Source organism: Falco punctatus (genome assembly GCF_963210335.1).
Source record: "Falco punctatus genome assembly, chromosome: 10".
Taxonomy (NCBI): Eukaryota; Metazoa; Chordata; class Aves; order Falconiformes; family Falconidae; genus Falco; species Falco punctatus.
Genome location: NC_137590.1, coordinates 33,266,237 through 33,287,102, shown reverse-complemented (window position 1 = coordinate 33,287,102; position 20,866 = coordinate 33,266,237). Strand labels below are relative to the sequence as shown.

Sequence of the window (20,866 nt, the reverse complement as noted above, 5' to 3'; positions counted from 1 at the left end):
TTCTCAATCTGAGACTTAGATTACGAAATGTCTACATTGCAGAATGTTTGCAGGGTGTAGCTTGCATTTATAGGTATTTAGAACTACAGGGCAACCATTTTGAGGTTGCTTTTTATCCTAACTATTTCAGAATGTACAAACCCAGAAAACGATCTTCCAGGTGCCTCTGTACATGTATGTTTACCCAGCGTGCGTGTGCAGCCTGTGTTTTAGTGCTAGGCCAGAAAGGAATATTCTGTTCAAACCCTTCAGCACACTCGGGGGCAGCTTGCCTGTTCCTGTTGCAAAAGCAACGGTTTTGGCTGCAGCTTGTTTCTGTGGGCCAAGGGCTGTGACCTGGAAAGCAGGCCAAGAGGGTACAGGAAATTAGTGCTCAGGCTGTTAGCTGCCCTCCTTGTCGGAGACAAGTCAAGGGGCTGAGATCCAAGAGCTTCTAAAGATCCCCTCCAGCACCTACCTTCTTGCAATTATCCTCACACCTGTGCTTTTTGCAGAAAATTTTGGTTTGAAAAGAGTGTAAACCACAGCAGACCACAGCGGAAGACTCACAGATATCCTCTGTGGCCCAAAATGTTTGAACTCTTGTAGGGAAAAGTTCTACTAAGTCACTTTTGAAGGTAATGCTCTGTTCTAGGTCCCTGGGCGCAATGGCATGTTAGTGAGCCTGTACCCCAACTTACAGGGATAATTTTCCAGTCTTTTTTTCTTTTTTCTTTTTTCTTTTAAATCGAAACCAAAACGGTGACAGACAGGGCTACTTGTGGCCAGCAGAGAAGGCACTTGAGCTGACAAGTACTCTAAAGGCGTAAGTCATCACTAGGATGCAGAGTTGCAGCAAAACACGGTCTCTGCAGTTACTGAGCTGTTAAGTATCAGGTTCAGGGGTGGCAGGGGACAAAATCATGTGTCTCACCCCCTGATTTTTGGAAGGTTTCCTTGTCCATTAGGTTAGGGTTTAGATTCTCATCTCAAATTGTTCTGTTCAGAGATGCAGTTTGCTAAAGAATATCTGTCCTGCCATGCCAGGCCTGTCTGTGGAAAATGTCTCGTCTTCCCTTAAGCTAAATTCTTTGAAGTTCAGTGACGCCCAAGGAAGTTAGCTGCTGGCATTTGTTATTGCACCTCTTTTATCTCATGCCTCTGCCCTTCAGCTCTAGTGGCTGTTTCAAGCGACAGAGTTGTGAATGAGGCATCTACGCATACCTCTTCTGCAAAGAATTTAAAGAAGCTTTCTTAGACTTGTTAAGTTATGTAAGAGAGCACTCAATGGGGAGACATTCTGCATGTTCATTCTGCAGTGCATCTGCACTCAAACCTAGAGCTTTCTGCAGGGATAACAGTTGTGTCAGTTGTTAACAAAGGGAAGCATGCAGGCTTCTCTGCAGAGAGAGCACAGTGGGTGCTGAAGCTGTGAACCATGCCAAAAGGGCCTGACAGTTAATATATTGATCTTAAAATCTAGTAGATTTGTATCTGTATGGATCTGAACTTCTCCTTAGGTAAAATGTTTATTGCTGCATCAAAAACTCTCCTTAGTTTAGCCCACTTGAGCCCCACTGAGCCGCTGTTGCAGCGGGAGGGCTGGAAGTCCCTCAAGAAGGATCTGTGAGAGCAAGCAAAGGCAGGATGAAGCAGCCATTCACACCCTCGTATGTGCAAAGTATGACCAGCAGGGACGGAGGTGTATGCAGTTTGCTTTGCAATGGAGTTAAGAGCAGTGCTTCAAGTTTTCCATTCCATCAACTCTGGAATCCATTTTGTCATCCCAGCACGCATGGAAATTTCATTTAGCAGTTCTTGCAGCCATCCTGGTAATGCAGCTGTCCGTTCCTTATGCACTGGCACAGACCTGACTTTTTGTTTCAACATACAGTGTGGACTGTCGGCTGCCTTCTCCTCCAAGCTCTGTCCAGCACAAGAGCCGAACAAAAGTGTCACCCTGAAACCAGCTATAACACTTCAAGCGTGCAAAACACTTCAATCTTCTAGGCGGTTTCTCACAGCCTACTTGTTCTGAGGAGCAAATAGTCTCATGGACAGCTGAGGAAGCACCACATACTTTCTAAACAATTCTGTAACAGGAGCAATGAACTTTCAGTAAGGACAAGGACAGGCTTACCGTAATGCTTTCTGTGTTGGAAGTGGAGTGGTGGTGGGGAATTCCCGGAAATGGATATCCTTTCCAGGTTCCTGTTTTGAGGGGTTTGAATTGCTTATAAATACCCTCTCTGAGCCTGAGAGCAGAAAAGACAAGCTCCATCTCCTTTGGCTTTGCCTTTTTTCAGTGGTGAGTGATACTCTGAGCTATATGTGAGCTATATGTGATAGGTTTAGCTGGCGTTCAGGAGCAGGACTAATGCTTTAGCACGTGGGGCTTCCCTGTACTTACGATAGCCGCAGCAGGGAATGCTAAAATGCAGGTTTCTCGTGTCCATCTGCCTCTGTTGCTGAGTGCTTGGCTAAGCTTGTGGTCAGGCAGAGGGTGTCACTCCTTGTGGAGGGAGAAGCGGGCTCCTGGGCTACAGCCATCAGCGCTGGGGCAGCTGCCTGGGCACAGCTATGGGTGTGATGGGTGCCCTGTCGGCAGTCTCTCAGAGGTGATCCAGAGCTGCTCATCTCTCTTGATTGTCTTGCAGCTCCGTGTCAGGCTCAGGCTGGGAACCATGAGGCTCTGTGTCTGCCTTGTGTTGCTCTCCTTTATTGTATGCGCAAATGCTGACATGCCAGGAATACGCGAAAGCGGACGATTTGTCTGGGATGCAGTGGGAGGTAAGCCGCTGTTAGCTTTCCCTCAGGAACCCCCTCCCTGAGCACAGGTTACTGGCGGTATGGACACAGCCCTCGGAGCTGGGGGGTCCGCTGCTCCACGTGAGGGACCTCCCTGTGTCCTGCTGCTGGAAGAGGGCCTTGATCAGCCCCTGTCAGCCGCTCCCGTGGGCTCAGCCCTGTGCAAGGGCTGATGTGGAGAAGCACCTCCCGGTGTTACTGCTCCTTGGGCCTTCCAGCTCCTGGCTGAAATGGTGCTTGACTCTTTCTGGGATGACTCTTTAGTCATCATCTCTGTTTCTCTTCTTTCTTCAGGGGCATGGGATATGTACAGGGCATACCGGGACATGCGCGAAGCAAATTATATAGGTGCTGACAAATATTTCCATGCTCGTGGGAATTATGATGCTGCCCAAAGAGGACCTGGTGGCGCTTGGGCTGCTAGAGTGATCAGGTAATGGATGCTATTTGACTTGTTAACAGTGAGTAGCTAGGGATCCAGCATTCTGGTGGGAGTGAAGTCCTTTCTCTTGTACCGAGCTTTTGGCCTAGAAGGGCAGCGGTGGGGGAGCCGTTTGTGTCTGAACAGCCTGTCGCTGTAGGTATGGTGCCTCTCCTCCCACATCAGTGTGAGCCTTTCCTCTTTATCCTCCTGAGGAGGCAGATTCCCTGCCTCTCCGTTCCTGGCGATAAGGAACTCTCCTTGTAACAGTTCTGGATTCCACGGTGGTTCCCAGACAACTGAATCGCACCCCGAGGAGTCCTGTGGAAAAGTTAGTTTTGCAGGAGTAAGGAAACCAACACCGAGTGGAGTTAAATGCTGCTTAGTTCAGGTGGCCTTTTCTCCTCCTGCTAGCGATGCCCGGGAGAAATGGCAAAGCGACGTGAGCGGCCGAGGCGCAGAGGACACCCGGGCGGACCAGGAGGCGAACAAGTGGGGCAGGAGCGGCGGGGACCCCAACCGCTACCGGCCCGCCGGGCTGCCCAGCAAGTACTGACGCTGCTCCGCTGCGACACCTCCCCCGTGCAGCCGAATAAAGGAATTCTGCCGAACGCTGCTCGCCTGGCTGCTGGCTGTGCTCCTGGGGGGACTGCGGCCGGGCGGGGCGGGGGGTTTGCGGGCCCGGCAGCCCAGGGGGTCCGCAGCGGCTGCTGGGCTGCCGAGACCCATGGGCTCCGCGCCGGCAGGGGGCGCGGGGGGGGCGCCGCGGGGCGCCGCTCTGGCCGCCGCCTCGTTGGTGCCGGGGAGGCGGTGGGCCGCCATGGACCGTAACCCGTCGCCGCCCTCCAGCGAGGCGGAGGAAGAGGAGGGTGACGCGGTGGGGAACACGGTGTACAGCAAGCACTGGCTGTTCAGCATCCTCAGCCGTCTCATCGAGGTGCGGGGCTGGGGGGGGCGGGGGAGCACCGGGAGGGAAGAGGCGGGCGGGCCCGGTGAGCCCCCAGCGCCTTACGGCTGGCGGGCCCGGTAGGATCCCAGCGCCTCACGGGGGGCGGGAGCGCCCTGAGGGAGGAGGCGGGCGGGCCCGGTGAGCGCCCAGCGCCTCAGGGCGGGCGGGAGCACCGGGAGGGAAGATGCGGGCGGGCCCTGTAGGTTCCCAGCGCCTCACGGCTGGCGGGCCCGGTGAGCGCCCAGCGCCTAAGGGGGCGGGAGCGCCGTGAGGGAGGGAAGATGCGGGCGGGCCCGGTAGGTTCCCAACTCCTCACGGGGGACGGGAGCGCCCTGAGGGAGGAGGCGGGCGGGCCCGGTGAGCGCCCAGCGCCTCAGGGCGGGCGGGAGCGCCGTGAGGGAGGGAAGATGCGGGCGGGCCCTGTAGGTTCCCAGCGCCTCACGGCTGGCGGGCCCGGTGAGCGCCCAGCGCCTAAGGGGGCGGGAGCGCCGTGAGGGAGGGAAGATGCGGGCGGGCCCGGTAGGTTCCCAACTCCTTACGGGGGGCGGGAGCGCTCTGAGGGGAGGCGGGCGGCCCGGTGAGCGCCCTGAGAGAAGATGCGGGCGGGCCCGGTAGGTTCCCAGCGCCTCACGGGGGGCGGGAGCGCCCTGAGGGAGGAGGCGGGCGGGCCCGGTGAGCGCCCAGTGCCTCACGGCTGCTGGGGGCCGCTCCCGGGGCCGCTCGGCACGCTGAGTTCCTGCTTGTGTGTGGTTTTTTTGACGCTGTGACTGAAGCGACAGGTGGTTGTTAGCGTTTGATGGCATCTGTCGGTGGTAGCTCACGTAATGCCGTACCCCTGTGTGCCCCCCGCCCCTTCGCACCAGGTCATTAGCCCCGAGAAGGCAGAGCCCACTGTAAGCCCCGAGGAAACCCAGACGGAGCTGGACGAAGAGATGGAGAATGACATTTGCAAAGTGTGGGACATGTCCATGGATGAGGTAGGAGCGGTGTGTGGGAATTGGACCCAGAGGGTCGTTCACAGCTACAGGCATTTCTGCCCTGTGTGTTGTCAGGATCCTTCTGGAAGCGGGTGAAGACACAGAATTATGTGGACTCTGTCAGCTTCCTGATTTCGGTTGTACTGATTACTCTATGGTTTGGCTGACAGTGCCCTGAGAGTCCTTAGGCAGGGCAGGTGTGGTGAATTGGCATCACGCAGGCGCATCAGGAAGGCTACCTTTCAAAATGAGCAAGTATGTTGTGTGCACTCTTAAGCCCAGACTAGTTTGCAAAAGCACTCCTAGCTGCTGGGCCCCATGCTGCTGCTTGAGGATGTAAAGCAGAACAGTGTATGAATGTAAAAGAAACGAGGTGGTCTGCCCGACCTTCCCTCCAGCTGGCTGAAGGATTGTGGGGTGCTGTTGCTTTGAGTCAGCTGACACTAATGGGGCCGTATGCACACCTGTTGGTTTTCTGTATTATATGCAGGAGGTGAACCAAAGCTCAGAGTTACTAGAAAACAGCACCTTACCTATAGCTGAATTTAACCCAGGTGCATAGCCTGTATCTTCAGCAGTTTGATTATGGAGATAATATTGATGCCATCTCTAAATAGGCGTATTTCCCTCTAGCATTTGTAATGCATCCTGGTGGGAAGTGTAGTTTTCTCTGATAGATCAACAACCTTTTAAAGTTTAGCTACAGATCTGCAGTCAATGTCACATAGCTTTTTTGGTATTTTTCTCAACATTCTCAAATGCTGGAACAAATATTCAAGTAAGAGGTATTTTTTTATTACTACTATTATATTCCTTGGCTGTTTATTTAGGTATTTTAAATAAACATAGAAGATGTGTCCTTTACTTCCCAAATAGAGAACTAATCTTTTGTTTCAGTGTGGTAAAATGAGATTTTTTCTTTTCATAGAATGGTCGACTTGTAGAATCATAGAATGGTTGGTTGGAAGGTGTCTTAAGGATCACCCAGTTCCAGCCCCCTGCCATGGGCAGGGATGTCTTCAACTACATCAGGTTGCTCAGAGCCCCATCCAGCCTGGCCTTGAACACTGCCAGGGATGGGGCACCCACAGCTGCTCTGGGCAGCCTGTACCAGTGCCTCACCACCCTCACAGTAAAGAATTTCTTCCTAATATCTAATGTAAATCCACCCTCTCTTAGTTTAAAACCGTTTCCTCTTGACCTGTCACTACATGGCCTTGTAAAAAGCCCCTCTCCAGCTTTCCTGTCGGCCCCTTTAGGTACTGGGAGGCTGCTGTAAGGTCTCCCTGGAGCCTTCTCTTCTCGAGGCTGAACAACCCCAACTCTCTCAGCCTATCCTCACAGCAGAGGTGCTCCAGCCCTCTGACCATCTTAGTGGCCTCCTCCAGACTTCCTCCAGCAGTTCTTTGTCCTGCTTTTGCTGGGAGCCCCAGAGCAGTAATACAGGTGGGCTCTCAGGAGAGCCGACTAGAGGGGGAGAATCACCTCCTTCAGCATGCTAGCCCACAATTCTTTTGATGCAGCCCAGGATTCGGTTGGCTTTCTGGGCTGCAAGTGCACATTTCCAGGCCATATTGAGCTTCTTAACCACCAACACCCCCACTTCCTTCTCCTCAGGGCTGCTCTTGTTCTTTCTCCGCACAGCCTGTATTTGTGCTTGGGATGGCCCCCACCCACAGGCATGACCTCACAATTGGCTGTGTTGAACTTCACAAGGTTTGCACAGGCCTACCTCAAGCCTGTCAAGGTCCTTCTGGATGGCATCCCTTCCCTCCAGCATGCTGACCTCACCACACAGGTTGGTGTCATTGGCAGACTTACTGAGGGTACAGTCGATCCCATGCCTGTGTTGCCAACAAAAATGTTGAGGAGCGCTGGTCCCAGTAGCGACCCCTGAGGAATGCCACTTGTCACTGGTCTCCGCTTGGAGCTGGAGACCACAACTCTTTGAGTGTGATCATCTAGCCAGTGCCTTATCCACCCAGCAGTCCATCTGTCATATCCATGTATATCCAGTTTAGAGATGAGGATGTTGTGCAGGATAGTGTCAGATGCTTTGTACAAGTCCAGGTAGGTGACATAAGTTGCTCTTCCCTCATTGAGCAACGCTGTAACCCCATCACAGAAGGCCACTAAATTTGTCAGGTGCGATTTGCCCTTAGTGAAGCCATGTTGGCTGTCACCAGTCACCTTATTTTCCCTGTGCCTTAGCACAGATTCCAGGAGGATCTGCTCCATGATTTTTGCCAGGCACAGAGGTGAGTCTGACCAGCCTGCAGTTTCCTGGGTCTTAACTTATTTCCTTTTTTAAAACTGGGAGTTAAATTTCCTCTTTTCCAATCAGTGGGAACTACAGTGGATTGCCATGACTTATCAAATATGATGGATAGTGGCTTAGCCACTTATGTTCGCCAGTTCTGTCAGTACTCATGGATGCATCTTATCAGGTCCCATGGACTTGTGCACCTTCAGGTTTCTTAGATGTTCTCAGGTCCGATCCTTTCCTACAGTGAGCAGTTCATTCTCCCAGTCCCTGCCTTTGCCTTCTGCGACTTGGGCAGTGTGGCCAGAGCACTTGCTGTTGAAGACTGAGGCAAAAAAGTCATTGAGTATATCAGCCTTCTCCATGTCCTGGATAACTAGGTCTCCCATTTTCTTCTGGAGAGTGCCCACATTTTCCCTAGTCTTCCTTTTATCACCAGTGTACCTATAGAAGCATTCCTTGTTGCCCCTGGCACCCCTGGCCAGCTTTAATTCTATCAGTCTGATAGAATTAATAAATCTGGTCCCTGGCTATGTGGACAATTTCTCTGTATTCATCCCAGCTACCTGTCCTTGCTTTCACCCTTTGTGTTTGATTTTGTCCAGGAGCTCCTTGTTCATCCATGCAGGCCTCCCGGGGTTTTGCCCAACTTCTTTGTTGGGATGCATCCCTCCTGAGCTTGGAGGAGGTGATCCTTGAATATCAGCCAGCTTTCTTGGGCCTCTTTTCCCTCCAGGGCTCTATCCCATGGCATCCTACCAAGCAGATCCCTGAAGAGGCCTGTCCTTGTTTTGGTTGGGATAGAGTTACTTTTTCTTCTCAGTAGCTGGTACAGTGCTGTGTTTTGGATGTGGTGTAAGAATCATGTTGATAACACACTGGTATTTTCAGTAGTGTTTATACTAAGTCAAGGACTTTTCAGTTTCTGAGACCCTGCCGGTGAGAGGGCTGGAGTGGCAGGCATAAAGCTGGGAGGGGACACAGCCAGGACAGCTGACCCAAACTAGCCAAAGGGATATTCCATACCAGTATATAAACTGGGGGGAGTTGGCTGGGGCCAGCCGTCACTGCTTAGGGACTGGCTTGGCATCAGTCAGCAGGGGGTGAGCAATTGTATTGTGCATCGCTTGGGGTTTTTTCCCCTTCCCTTTGGATTTTATTCCTCTCCCCTTCTCTCTCTCCTTTTCGTTATTGTTATTTTTATTTTATTTTATGTCAATTATTAAATTGTTTTTATCTCGGCCTTTGAGTTTTACCTTTTTCCCAGTTCTCCTCTCCAGTGCTGCTGAGGGGGTGGCGAGTGAGATGTGAGCGAGCAGCTGCGTAGTACTTAGTTGCTGGCTGGGGTTAAACCATGACAAGGCCAAAGTCAGCTCTCCTGAAGGCCAGGGTAGCGATCTCGCTGTGCACCCTCCTCACTGCCCTAAGGATCTTGAACTCCACCATTTTGTGGTCACTGCAGCCAAGGCTGTCCTTGAGCTTCACGTTCCCCACCAGCCCCTTCTTGTTGGTGAGAACAAGGTCCAGCACGGCACCTCTCCTCGTTGGCTCCTCTAGCATTTGGAGAAGGAAGTTATTGTCCATGTGTTCCAGGAATCTCCTGGATTGCCTATGCCCTGCTGTGTCCCTGTAATGGATATTGGGGTGGTTGCAGTCCCCCATGAGGACCAGGGCTTGTGAACATGAGGCAGCTCCTGTCTGCCTCCAGAAGGCCTCATTCGCTCCATCTGCCTGGTTGGGCTGGCTGTAGTGGACCCCCACTGTAATAGCACGTGTCCCTGCCCTCCCTTTAACCCTGACCATTTGTGTGGTCTGATCAGGGGCTGATGGTAATCCTTTCCTTTGTTTCTTTTTGTATGTTAGGGTGATGCCACTGAAAACACGTATTGGCTGGACTCTGACTTAGTGTCTCTGACCCTCTGTTGAGATCGAAAAAGAAACTAAATGTGACTTTGGGGCTCATTGTATAGCAAATCACTGGCATCCTGAATCACTACAGGGGCTTGCTGATCTTTCATTGAAAAACAAGGAGTGTTGGTATTAACTGATCTCTTGTAGTGAGTTTGACATCTCTTTGGTTCAGTCCTTGTGCTTTGAGAACAAATTTGATTTTGTGTTTTGGTAATTGTAGAGGTCCATTTACTTGGCCATTCGTTTCTTCCACAGGATGTCGCTTTATTTCTTCAGGAGTTCAACGCCCCCGATATATTCATGGGAGTTTTTGCCAAGTCAAAATGTCCTCGCCTTACTGTAAGTAGGGGCTGTCAAAAAGCCGTCACATATTAATAGCAATAGTAGATAGCTCTGTACATGGGTTTGCACGTATCTCTCTCATTCTGTTGCACGTTTGAATACATTAGGGGAACAAGGAGAAAGCGCAAAATCAAATTTTAAGATGCTTTTTCATAGTGTTTTTAATAGTCTAGTCAGTAACTATTTCAGTGATGTTGAAGCTGATATATGTCATTAACGATGAAGGACTAAGTTTATCAAACCTTGTTATAAGGCTTGTTATAAAACCCAGTAAAGACTGGCCTTTTTTTTTCTCATTACTTATTTCATGATTACTGAATGGAAATGTCGTGAATTTTGTTTAGTCAGACATACCAAAGTGTGGTGGGTTGACTTGGAGGCCAGGTGCCCACCAAACTGCTTTATCACTCTGCCCCTCCTCAGCTGGACAGCAGGAGAAAAAGATGACAAAAGGCTTATGAGTTGAGATAGGGGCAGGGAGATCACTCAGCAATTACTATCATGGGCAAAGCAGACTTGACTTGGGGAAATTAGTTTGATTTATTACTAATCAGATCAGAGTAGGGTAATGAGAAATAAAACCTGAATCTTAAAATGCCCTCTGCCCACCCCTCCCTTCTTCTCAGGCTCAACTTCACTCCTGATTTCTCTGTCTCCTCCCCTGAGTGGCGCAGGGGGACAGGGAACAGGGAGTTATGGTCGGTTCATCACACGCTGTCTCTGCCGCTCATTCCTCCTCGCTCTCTGCCCCTGTTCCAGTGCAGTGTCCTTCCCATGGGGCACAGCCCCTCAGGCACAGACCATTTCGTGTGAGTCCCCTCAGGGTCACAAGCCTTGCCAGCAGCCCTGCCCCAGCCCAGGCTCCAATCCCTGTGGGACCATTGGATGGGGATCTGCTCCACTGTGAATCTCCATGGGCCGAGGGGGACAGCCTGCCTTGCCATGGGCTTCCCCTCGGGTTGCCAGGGAATCTGCTCTGGCACCTGGAGATCCTCCTGCACTGACCTGGGTGTCTACAGGGCTGTTGCTCTTACGTAGTCTCACTCCTCTCTCTGGCTGCAGTTGCTGTTGTGGTGGTTTTTTGCCCCTTTTTAAACATGTTGTCCCAGGGGTGCTACCACCATCACTGATGGGCTTAGCCTTGGCGAGCAGTGTGTCTGTTTAAGAGCCAGCTGGCATAGGCTCCATTGGACGTGGTGGAAACTTCTGGCAGCTTCTCACAGAAACCACCCCTGTATCTGCCCTGCTACCAAAACTTTGCCACGCAAACCCAATACAAAAGCTAATCTTGGCAGTTAAGAACTCCTAGACACCAATGTGTAATACTTCTTTTTTGTTTGTTTGTTTTTCCTTCTTCCTTTGTTTTGATGTCATTGCTTTGCAGCTTGTATTACACTGTAATTAAGTATAGGTTTTCAAAGGTATTCAGTGTTGGTATGACTTCCCTTTCTCTGAAGCTACCGGACACTTTACTTCAGGAGATGAGTAGAAACACACAGTTGAAAGTTCAGTACTTTGTCTTTTGAAGAGACAACCAAAATATGGAAGCGAGTGCAAATTGTCTGTCACAGCTGCTTTCTTGAAATAGTGTCTTCTAGAGTGTCTGCTGTAATGTAGCAGAGGTAATAGCATGTTAATAATTAAGAAAATAATCTTGAACAGCCAGAGTTGATTACAAACTTTAAATTGCTGAAAATGAATGATTCCCAGGACATTCTCTGTTAGCACTAGTTACCCGCAAGTATTTCAGAGCTCTTATAGAAGTATGCATCCTTTCAATGATTGTTTAGCTGTGAACATCCTAATGGGATGCACTGCTTTTGGCTTTTTTTTGGTTTGGTGGTTTGTTTTTGGTTTGGTGTTTTTTTTTTTTTTTAGATCTCTGTAATCAGAAAATGGGCTTTGCTGGAAGCTTGTATTAAGACCCCTTTCTTTTGGCAGGAGATGAATATCTGTGAGGGTTACACTTACATGGCAATAGTTTTGTTCTTGGGATTCTTTATTGTTTTAATAATAAGGATGCCAGATTAGCTTCAAAACAGTATATGTAGAATGTGCAAGCAAAGTTGATTTCAAGATGTGTTTGCTTTTATGGAACACCTTAGCACCTAAATATCTGAATAGTACCTGTCATGAGTATATTTCAAGCTAGTCTAATAGCATTCTGTAGAAAAATCAGTATCTCTGTCCTGAAATTGGTGGGTCATAAGAACTTGGAGACCAAACTGGAAAATGTCTTTGAAAATTTCTTACTTTTGTCTTACGGGTGTGGAAATAAAATTGTGAACTACGTTGCAGTTGCCTCATTATACTGTGTTTTGGCTTTTCAGGAAATCTGTGTGGGAATATTAGGAAATATGGCCTGTTTCCAAGACATATGCATGTCCATTAGTAAAGATGAGAATCTTGGGTAAGTGCATATGTGCTTTATACACTCACGACTACTGCTCTTCTGGACTAAAAATCATGAAATAGATGTTACAGAAGGAACTAAGTTTGCCTGCCATGCCTCATCTTCATTCACACCTTTCTGGCTGACTGTATGTGTGGGAAGTGTTCAGTGAAGGAAAGAAACAATACAGAGCACAATTATTTTTGTTTTTTCATCACCCAAGTTCTTGAATCTTTTATTTCTAAGTTTGGCAATCTTGAAACACTGGAAATGCATGCACAGTCAGAAGAAGCTGGTTTTAATCTCGGAACATGGCTACAGTTATGAAATCAACCTTTTTATAATTATTGTCTTAAGCAAAGATAGATTTTATTAACTTTTATTTTGCATTTTCTCCTTAAAGCCAAGTGTTACTGCAACGTTTGTGTGATTCAGACTCCCCGACTCTTCTGGAAACGAGCAGGTAGGACATCTCAGAAATTTATGCATCATTAGTGTAGTTCTGCTATGTTCTGAGGCCTGGGAAGAAAACTGACAAGTTTACCATTTCCACATAGTTCTGGAATCAGTTCGCTGTGAGCTAACTTCCTGTTTCTGTCACATCATTCTCATTATTTTGGATTTACACTTGTACAATTAAAATGAATGAATTGGCTTCTGATTTGTTTAATGGGCAATTCTTGTCTAGGTTGTTGTTAACTTGCCTCTCCCAGCCTGAGGTCGCTAATGTCTGGGTTGAGAGAATCCGAGAAAACCCTTCCGTGTATGACTGTGTGTGCTTTATCATGTCCAGCTCTACAAATGGTAAGTTGCCAAAACAAGTTGGGAATTGGTGGGTGTTTGCAGAAAAAAATGAGAACTGAAGTATGCCATTTCAAAGACAAATATTTTCAATTGGAAGTACAGAATTGCTCTAAAATAAAGCAAACCTCATGAATTTAAAGGATGCCAAAATAAACCTGTTCTGCCTTTGCAGGTTTATAAATGTATGTAAAACCAACCAGAAAAGTGGCCACAGTAGAAGAAAGCTTTGTGGGGGAGTCAAAATAAGTTGAATAGAAAAAATTGTTATTTGGCACAGCAAGGGAAAGGAATAGTCCTCATTCAGGCCTATACACGTGTTATTTTTGGTCCTTGAAACAAGACCTCATTTACATTTTTTTTTTCAAATCAGATAGGTATTTTCCATTTCTAAAAAAAAACATTCTTGTGGAATGCGAACTGGAGGAATGATTCAGTTATTCTGAACGGCAGCTGAATACTGCACAGGGTTTGCATATGCAGTCAGTAGCACACAGATCTCTCTTAGCACTAATTTAGTAAAAAACACACTAAGCACCTATTAATGGAAATATTTTGAATAGCAATTACATTTCACGTCCGACTCAATTGTAATAGCAGTTATGATTTGTCTAGGAATCCTAATAATTTAGCTTTTTCAATTTGGTTGGGTTTCTGGGTTTTTTTAATGACAGTGCTCAAAATTCCTGCTCTGTCCAATTAAAATCACAGATCTACTTCAATGAAATGCAGATTGGCAGATGTAAGGTTAGCAGAGTGCTGCATGTTTAGGGACAAATCTTAGAAAGTTTCATTTCAGAAGCAGAAGTTGAGACTTTTCAGGAATGTGAAGTCTCTTTGCAGAATAAAGTTTGTGCTTCATAAGTGGCATGATAAAGTGTCGGTGGCCTTTCGAACAACCCGGTTTATCAAGTTCTTCACCTGATCTGTGCCACAAAAAGGAATTAAACATAGTAACCCTTAGTAGGTCATGAACAAAACTAACATATTTCAGCACTGCATTTACTCTGAATATTTCTATATATTAGCATTTTGTGAGCTAAGTTTTGCTCTTCAGTTTTAGTCTTGTTGAAATTTATACGTTCTCTCTTGTGCAGTTGAATTGCTGGTAAAAGTGGGTGAAGTGGTGGACAAGCTCTTTGATCTAGATGAAGAGCTAATGTTAAACTGGATTAAAAATGGTACTTGTCGGTCTGTGGGACCATCTGTAGATGATTCCCCTGAAGAACTTCCAGATTTCAAGATTGTGCCTTGTATACTTGAAGCAGCCAAACAAGTCCGGTATGTCAGATTTCTTTTTGGTTTCATGGTTGGGGAGACTCCTCTTAACCTTGTTAAGACCTGTGTCTGAACATCTTAATTTCAGTGGGAGCTGCATAGTTTGACGGATCACTAGAATACATTTTGCTGTACTTGTAATTTGAAATGAGTCAACTAGTTTGTTAGCAAAGAGAGTGGCAGTGATTGCTGATAGTCTTCTGTGTGTCCAGAACACACAGAATATAAACTCAGCAATCAGATCTTTAATAAGTCTTTGTTTTTTGTTTGTTTTGTGTAGATCAGATAATCCGGAAGGACTTGATGTTTATATGCATATCTTGCAGCTTCTGACCACGGTGGATGAGGGTATTCAGGCTATTGGTAAGACACTTGATGGCACCGAGAACGTCAGTAACGTCTGGATCATCAGATATTTAATGGGGAGAAAAATAATTCATGTACCTAGAATAAATTTGTTGGGTTGGTGGGTTCTCTTTATTTCTTTCTCAAGTGCAGGCTCCTGATGGAGGAAAAGAGACTTGGAGTTTGCTTTATGACCTTGTTTGCCATGAACTTTGCCAGCCAGATGACCCACCGATCATTGTGCAGGAGCAGAAGACTGTGTTGGCCTCTATTTTGTCCGTGCTGTCTGCTATGTTTGCTTCACAGACAGAACAAGAATACACCAAGATGAGGAAAAGCAAGTTGTGCTTTTTTCTGGGTTTTTTGTTTGTTTTTTTTTAAGTTATTTTCACAGTTGACTTTGTGTACATGAGGTGAAAGATGATTAATTTATTACTGTTTATTAGAGATCGGTTCAGAACACAGAATTCAGTTACATGTTTGAATACCGTAAGACTTTTTACTGGTGACTCTAAAAATCACAGCTAGCTCAAAGTTCAGTTATTGGATATCTCTGAAGAGTTACAGTAATAGAATTTACAGATTCTGTTCAGTCTTCTGCACTGGGTAAATTAATGAAAATTGCACAATTCATCTTTGCTAAAATACGAGGTCTTGATAGTAATACTTTTTTCTTTTAGTAGAGGGAGATTCTGCACTTTCTTAAATCCATCTTTATCACTTGTTACTTTTCAGTCCATTGACAAGTCTTTAGAATTAAAAAGCCTGCCTTGGGAAGGTCAGAGTCATCTGCAGCAGAAAGATGTTATATTGGTTTGGTTTATCAGATAGGATATCTGGATGCAAATTTGACATAGCAGCCTCTCTGAGACATTTTCGTTCTCATGTTTCTTACCACTGGCATATACTTTCTATAGATACAGGGTAACTTGCAGAAAAAATGGTTTGGGTTTTAGATTACATTTCCATTGCTACTTGCTCCTTTAAAACAGTCTTTGACAAAACAACACTGTCAGAATGTACATACCTAGAGCTTTTGTGTAAAATCTGGCAGTGTTTTCAGAATTCTCACACCTTGAAAGGATGGAGAAGAATTTTGAGTGTTAAACTTCCATTTTCTTGTTACTTTGTTAGATATGCCTCTGATTGGGAGCTTGATTCGTATCTTACAATACATGGAGGGCTGTGGGAAGAGAGCTGTTGATAACTCAAAGGGATCCGAACAAGAAGACACTGGAGGGGCTGATATTAATGAGGAAGATTTCCATTTAAAAATTTTGAAGGATATTTGCTGTGAATTACTTTCCAATATGCTTCAAGAACTGACAAAGGTAAGAATAAACAAAATTCTAAGAGAGGGATTTCTGCAGAACAGGTAAGAAAACAGACGTTGCTATTAATGTGGTCATCTTTCTGTGTCAGTGAAGGTGCATGCTGGAAATTCATTAGAGAATCAATCAGAAATTGAGTAGCAACATGTGTGTTAGATGGCAGGGAGAGATTTTCTGAGGTGTGTGCCTCCAGGGTCAAGATTCTGTATGATAAATTCTCTAGGTGTATGTCACTATTTCTTTTGAATGAAAGCCAATTTATTTAAGAAAACAAAAGAATATTAATATATGAACTCACCTTCTTAGCTGGACTCCCTTATTAGGGGAGCATTCGGATTAAAAGACTTGTGTGTGAGCTTTCACACTGTTATGTATTAGCTACATCTGGCATTCTCTGAGAACTGTAAGTTCTGGTTGTTTTACCCATTTTTGAGAACAAAGTGCATACTGCAGACAGTGCAGAAAGTTTTGAGTTGGTTCTTCAACAGCTGTTCATGACGTGCAAGCTGTATTTCTCATTTTATTTTCCAGGAAAATACATTAGAAGGACTACACCAGGGACATTTAAATGAACAGACATGTTCCTGTGCATTTCAGAACCTCTTACCTCTGTATTTTGCATCAGTGAGTATGTTGCAAGGTCTTTAATATAGCTGAAAAAATACTATTCAGGTGGCAAGACCTTTGAGAATCAGAGACAGAAATAGGTCAGAATTGTTCAGACACAGGTAATACACCATTCCAGACAGTCTTTACTCTGTCTGTTCTGGCTTACTTCAGGCAGAGCTTTGCCTAAATCATCAGCTGATATAAGGATCAAACTGTGCTGAGGTGAGTGGATGTCTGCAAATTTATGATAGTTGAAAATGTGTCCTGTATATTTTTATAGAATAATTAAAGATTTTTCATAGGGAGCTTTTCTTTATGTACTTTTAATCAATAAAATAAGCATTTGGGGAAGGGGATAATGTTTCAGAATTGAGGCCAACTGAAATGATGGGGATTAGGAGAAAGGTATGTACAGTGTTGGCTGCTGCTGGTGAGCAGGTACAGAAGTAGAAAGGTCCCCTATACCAAGCGTAAGAATTCTGTGTTCCATGCAAGCTGTTTTGTTTTGTTATTTTCTTTTTGTGTGTGTGTGTGTGTTTACGATTTCATTTCTAGGTGGAGAGTTTCCTTGAAGTTCTGCGTGAGGCTGATCAGACACTTGCTGACAATCTAGAAAAATGTTTCCCAAGCCTGAAGGTTCATGCCTGAGAATATACATGAAATATTTTCCTTCTTTGGAGTGAAGATTTTTGACTGTTTCATTACAGTGTTTCAGAAATCAAGTTCAGAAAATGCAGGAGAACGAGGCAACCTCCTTACCAACAGGTGGCTTTTAAGAAATATTCCAGGTTAATCTGATCTGCCTGGGGAAGGAAATTGGTGTAAATTCAGTTCTGCATCTTCCATCCTGTTGGCTCTGGTGATGAGAGACTGTTGATTTCTAATTGCTTCTCTGCAGTGTAGTTTTCTTGGAAAAACTCTTGATTCTGTCCTTTTCAATTTAAGTTGAAACAGCAAAATCAATGAAATGCACTAAATAGTTTTTTATGATGCTGGTTTCTTCCACTTTGCTGTTGGCAAAAAGAGGATTGATCAATAGGAAATCCCAGATGTCCTCTGCTTGAAGACCTTCAAGTACCTGATAAAAACAGAGTTAAATTACACAGTTGTTTGTGTTTGGTTTTGTTTTTTTTTCTCTTTTAGATTGTATGAGTACCTTGAGCAGGTATGGCAACAGAAACGTTTCATCCTGCTTCTTTAAAATCTTCATATTTCTTACACTGAAGTGTCTTCCGCACCTCAGCTCTGAGTTGTGGCGTCTAGGTCCTGTGCAGTTTAAAGGATTTGAGAACATGGTTACCAGTGGTCTATGCTGCAGCTTCCAACCATTGCAGCCAGTTATCAGAGTTAGAGTTGCAGGGCAGAGTTAGAGTTGCAGGGCAGGTTTGGATTTTATTTGTGGCATACTTGCAAACTTTCTGCTTTTGTAAAGCAGTCTCCGCTTCCTTTTAGGAATGTAATGTGTATCGGACCGTTCTTTCCTCATTTGTGTGTCTTATGAATTATCTGTGAATGACATTAGAAATGCCGTGTTAGCCTTGCTTTTTCAGGGGACCTTGAGGTGTTAGGTCACTTACAGTAAATTCAGTCTTCTAAAAATCCCCTTTTTAATTTTATTATGTTTTAACTGCATTAGATTTTTAGATCATGTGCCTGCATGCAGTACAGCTAACATATTCAGTGTCTGAAAAGACAGTATAACAACACATCAGCTTCACTGTTGTTATAAATGAGAGTAAAAAACAATTGGTCTTTATTAGGTTTGAGATGTAAAAGAAAATGGGAACCAGAGTGTAGAGAGTAACTTTCTACTATATACACACACTCCCTGGCTCTCCAAGTTTTTATAGACTTTAAGTATTGTGCTGGGCCATGTTTTGTTTGCCTCGAGTTACCTATACATGCAGTAAAATACGGTATGTGTATATGTATATAGCTTTTTCATCCAAACTTCCAGTTCTCAAAAACTGTGCAATTTAATCATTCCCTTGGGCTGCCAGCAGCATCTTGGTTGTCAGCAGGGGATTTGGAATTACAGATATCTGACTTGTGTCACCAAAAAGAATTGTCATGGTTTCTATCAATTTTTGTATGCTATGTTTATTGGAGAAAGCTGGTAACTGTGAATAGGATGACAGCATTTTTCATACTACTTTGACAGTTTTGGGATATTTTCTTAAACCTATAGATTTGTAATAAACTTTCTTTTAAAAAAACCCTGTACGCTCTCCTTCATTCTAAGTGTCAGTTAGACTTGTTTTCTGAGCCACTGGAAATCTCTGTTACTCTGAAATATGTCATTTGTCAGAGGAAAATTGAACCTCTTTGTAACGTCTCAATGTCCTGTAAAATACGTTGTTGATCACTGGATATTCATTTGAACTCTCTTTGGCTTTCTTTGCTTAGTCATTTTTATGGTCTGGAAGTTAATCTGTCTTTCATGTAGTTGTTAACATTTTTCTGAGCTTAATTTGTCCCCAGATGTATTCTAAGTATCTCCGTGATAGCCCACCATAGTTAGAATTATTTCTGGTTTGTGTCTCTTGAAATTTGTTGGAGTCATTGAAATTTTGTAGTAGTTGTTTAATGTAACATACAAAAAACCTGAGACAGGATCTGTTGTTTTATTTTGTTCCTTGTTCTTTCCAATACACAAATACCCAGTATTGCTGCTTAATTGTTAAATGTGGTATCACTAATTACAGTGAGTAGATGAGATATATAATTTCCCTGCTATAATTGTTGCCTAAGTGGGATGATATCCAATGCCTGTCGTGCTAGAAAAAATGGCCAGTGGCAGTAAGTGAGAAAAGAGCTGGGTCTCATCCTGCAAGAAGCTGTAGAAATGGGTCAGTCAGCCTTGCTTCAGCAGAATGCTAGTTACGTGTGCTGGGTGTTTTTATCCTTGATAAGCCTGGTGAAATGGAGACTGAATTCCCCCTTTACCCTGCCGAACCGCTGCCTTTGTGCAGGCTGCGCTGCGTTGGCTTTGGGAGCCAGAGGCTGGTGTCAAATGGAATGCGAGGTAACCCTGCGGTGGGTTTGGCGTTCTGGCGTTCGTGTCACCGGAGAAAGGTGCGGTTGAACATGGTGCGCCTGTATTTCAGCACCTTGCCAGCAGGGATCTCCCTTAGCCTGTGCTTCATGAGCATCATGTGCCTCGGTTTTTGGTAGTGTTGGGGTTTTTTGAGGGGCAGGGTTGGGGGCGTGTTTGGGTTTGGGGTTCTTTGGTGGTGTGTTTTTTTTTTTTTTTTTTTTGTTCCCTCCCCTAGCCATTTTCTGACACCAGCTGGCAAGCCAGATCTCTCGGGGCCAGTTGATGCAGAATGGACGTCTATCTACAAGTAGCTTTCTTCCAGACCAAAGATCTGATTACCTACGTAACATCCTCCTTTGGGGAAAAATCAGAAGTACTTGTCACTGCTTTGTGCAGAGCTCTGAATAAAATGTGGGTGTCTGAAGCATTGAACTAAAGTAACCGGAACTGGGTCCTGCTCAGCCAGGGCTGGATGTGAACTGTGGCATGAGAACACCTAGAAAATAAGGGGCAGAAATCGTACTGGAAGGCCTTATTTTAAATTAGGCTTAATAGAGCCATCTAATTTCATTCAAAGACAGGATTCTAACTTTCTTTTGACTCGCATTTTATGTACGTTTGGCATCTTTAATCCCAATAGTAACTTTTTCCTGCAGGGGCAAAGGCCATAAAACCAAAGACACTGGATATGTGGGGAAAACCCCAATGATATTAGAGCGCTTCATCTGCTCCCTTCATGTGAGGAGGTGGTTGCTGCTGTTGATAGCCTGATGCTTGCCCAGCGTTCATGTCACAAACCTGTCCTTTCTGGTATAAACCTAATGTGCTGGGGAGTTCTTCTCTATGCTTCCCCATATTCAGGTCACTCTGCTTTCTTAATTTTCTGTCACTGATTTTTTTAGTTCGTATTTTCTTCCAACTGCCATGGTGATTCCTTTTTCTGTAAGATTATATGTTAAGAGTTGACCTGTAACAACTGTATAACTACCTTTTCCTGTAACTAAGCTGACTGCAAAAAAAAAGGATTTAAAAAACCCCTGTATTTGTAAGTCAACTATCTTCGTAGTTTGTTACACCGGTATGAAAAGGTACGGAAACATTACTATGGTTGTGCTTGTTTGTTGTGAAAATCTGTCCTCTTTCCAACAGCCTTATTTTGGCTGTTACTGAGCGTTACAAAAGCAGCAGCATCTCTGTTACCTTTTCCACTCAAGAATTTGCTTTTGTTTCTAGAGCAGAGCCTCTTGGTCACAGCAGTTCCTTAGCATATCCTTTATTTTCCCCTCAAAATTAAATGTTGTTCGTTCTTCTTCCTTTTTAATGCTTGCAGTTTACTTTTGTTTTTTTGGTTGTTCTAGAAAATGATGAAATTCATGTGCTGTGACAAACTCAATGAGAAAGGAAGAACCTGCTACACCTGAGG

General features: G+C 45.2%; 3 protein-coding genes across 3 annotated transcripts in view; all 3 read left to right on the top strand.

Annotated features, from left to right (window-relative positions):
* The first annotated feature begins 2,138 nt into the window (after window positions 1-2,138).
* On the top strand, window positions 2,139-3,823 carry LOC308070886 (serum amyloid A protein-like). The gene is made up of 4 exons (XM_080405576.1): window positions 2,139-2,287; window positions 2,637-2,769; window positions 3,082-3,220; window positions 3,623-3,823. Exons 2-4 carry the CDS (start codon window positions 2,664-2,666, stop codon window positions 3,762-3,764), a joined length of 387 nt encoding a protein of 128 aa, XP_080261702.1. The 5' UTR covers window positions 2,139-2,287; window positions 2,637-2,663; the 3' UTR covers window positions 3,765-3,823.
* A 146-nt stretch (window positions 3,824-3,969) lies between these two features.
* Window positions 3,970-18,609, top strand: SAAL1 (serum amyloid A like 1). Its single transcript, XM_080405548.1, has 12 exons — window positions 3,970-4,145; window positions 5,021-5,134; window positions 9,564-9,647; window positions 11,981-12,060; window positions 12,446-12,505; window positions 12,731-12,846; window positions 13,941-14,124; window positions 14,402-14,484; window positions 14,615-14,803; window positions 15,601-15,797; window positions 16,329-16,421; window positions 16,962-18,609. The coding sequence occupies exons 1-12, from the start codon at window positions 4,029-4,031 to the stop codon at window positions 17,052-17,054; spliced, it is 1,410 nt and encodes a 469-aa protein (XP_080261674.1). The 5' UTR covers window positions 3,970-4,028; the 3' UTR covers window positions 17,055-18,609.
* A 2,037-nt stretch (window positions 18,610-20,646) lies between these two features.
* TPH1 (tryptophan hydroxylase 1) overlaps window positions 20,647-20,866 on the top strand; it is a 28,629-nt gene continuing 28,409 nt past the window's right edge. Inside the window, exon 1 of the mRNA XM_080405556.1 lies at window positions 20,647-20,865. Within this exon, the coding sequence (XP_080261682.1) occupies window positions 20,836-20,865 (30 nt within the window). The 5' untranslated portion in view covers window positions 20,647-20,835. The remainder of the gene's footprint in view (window position 20,866) is intronic.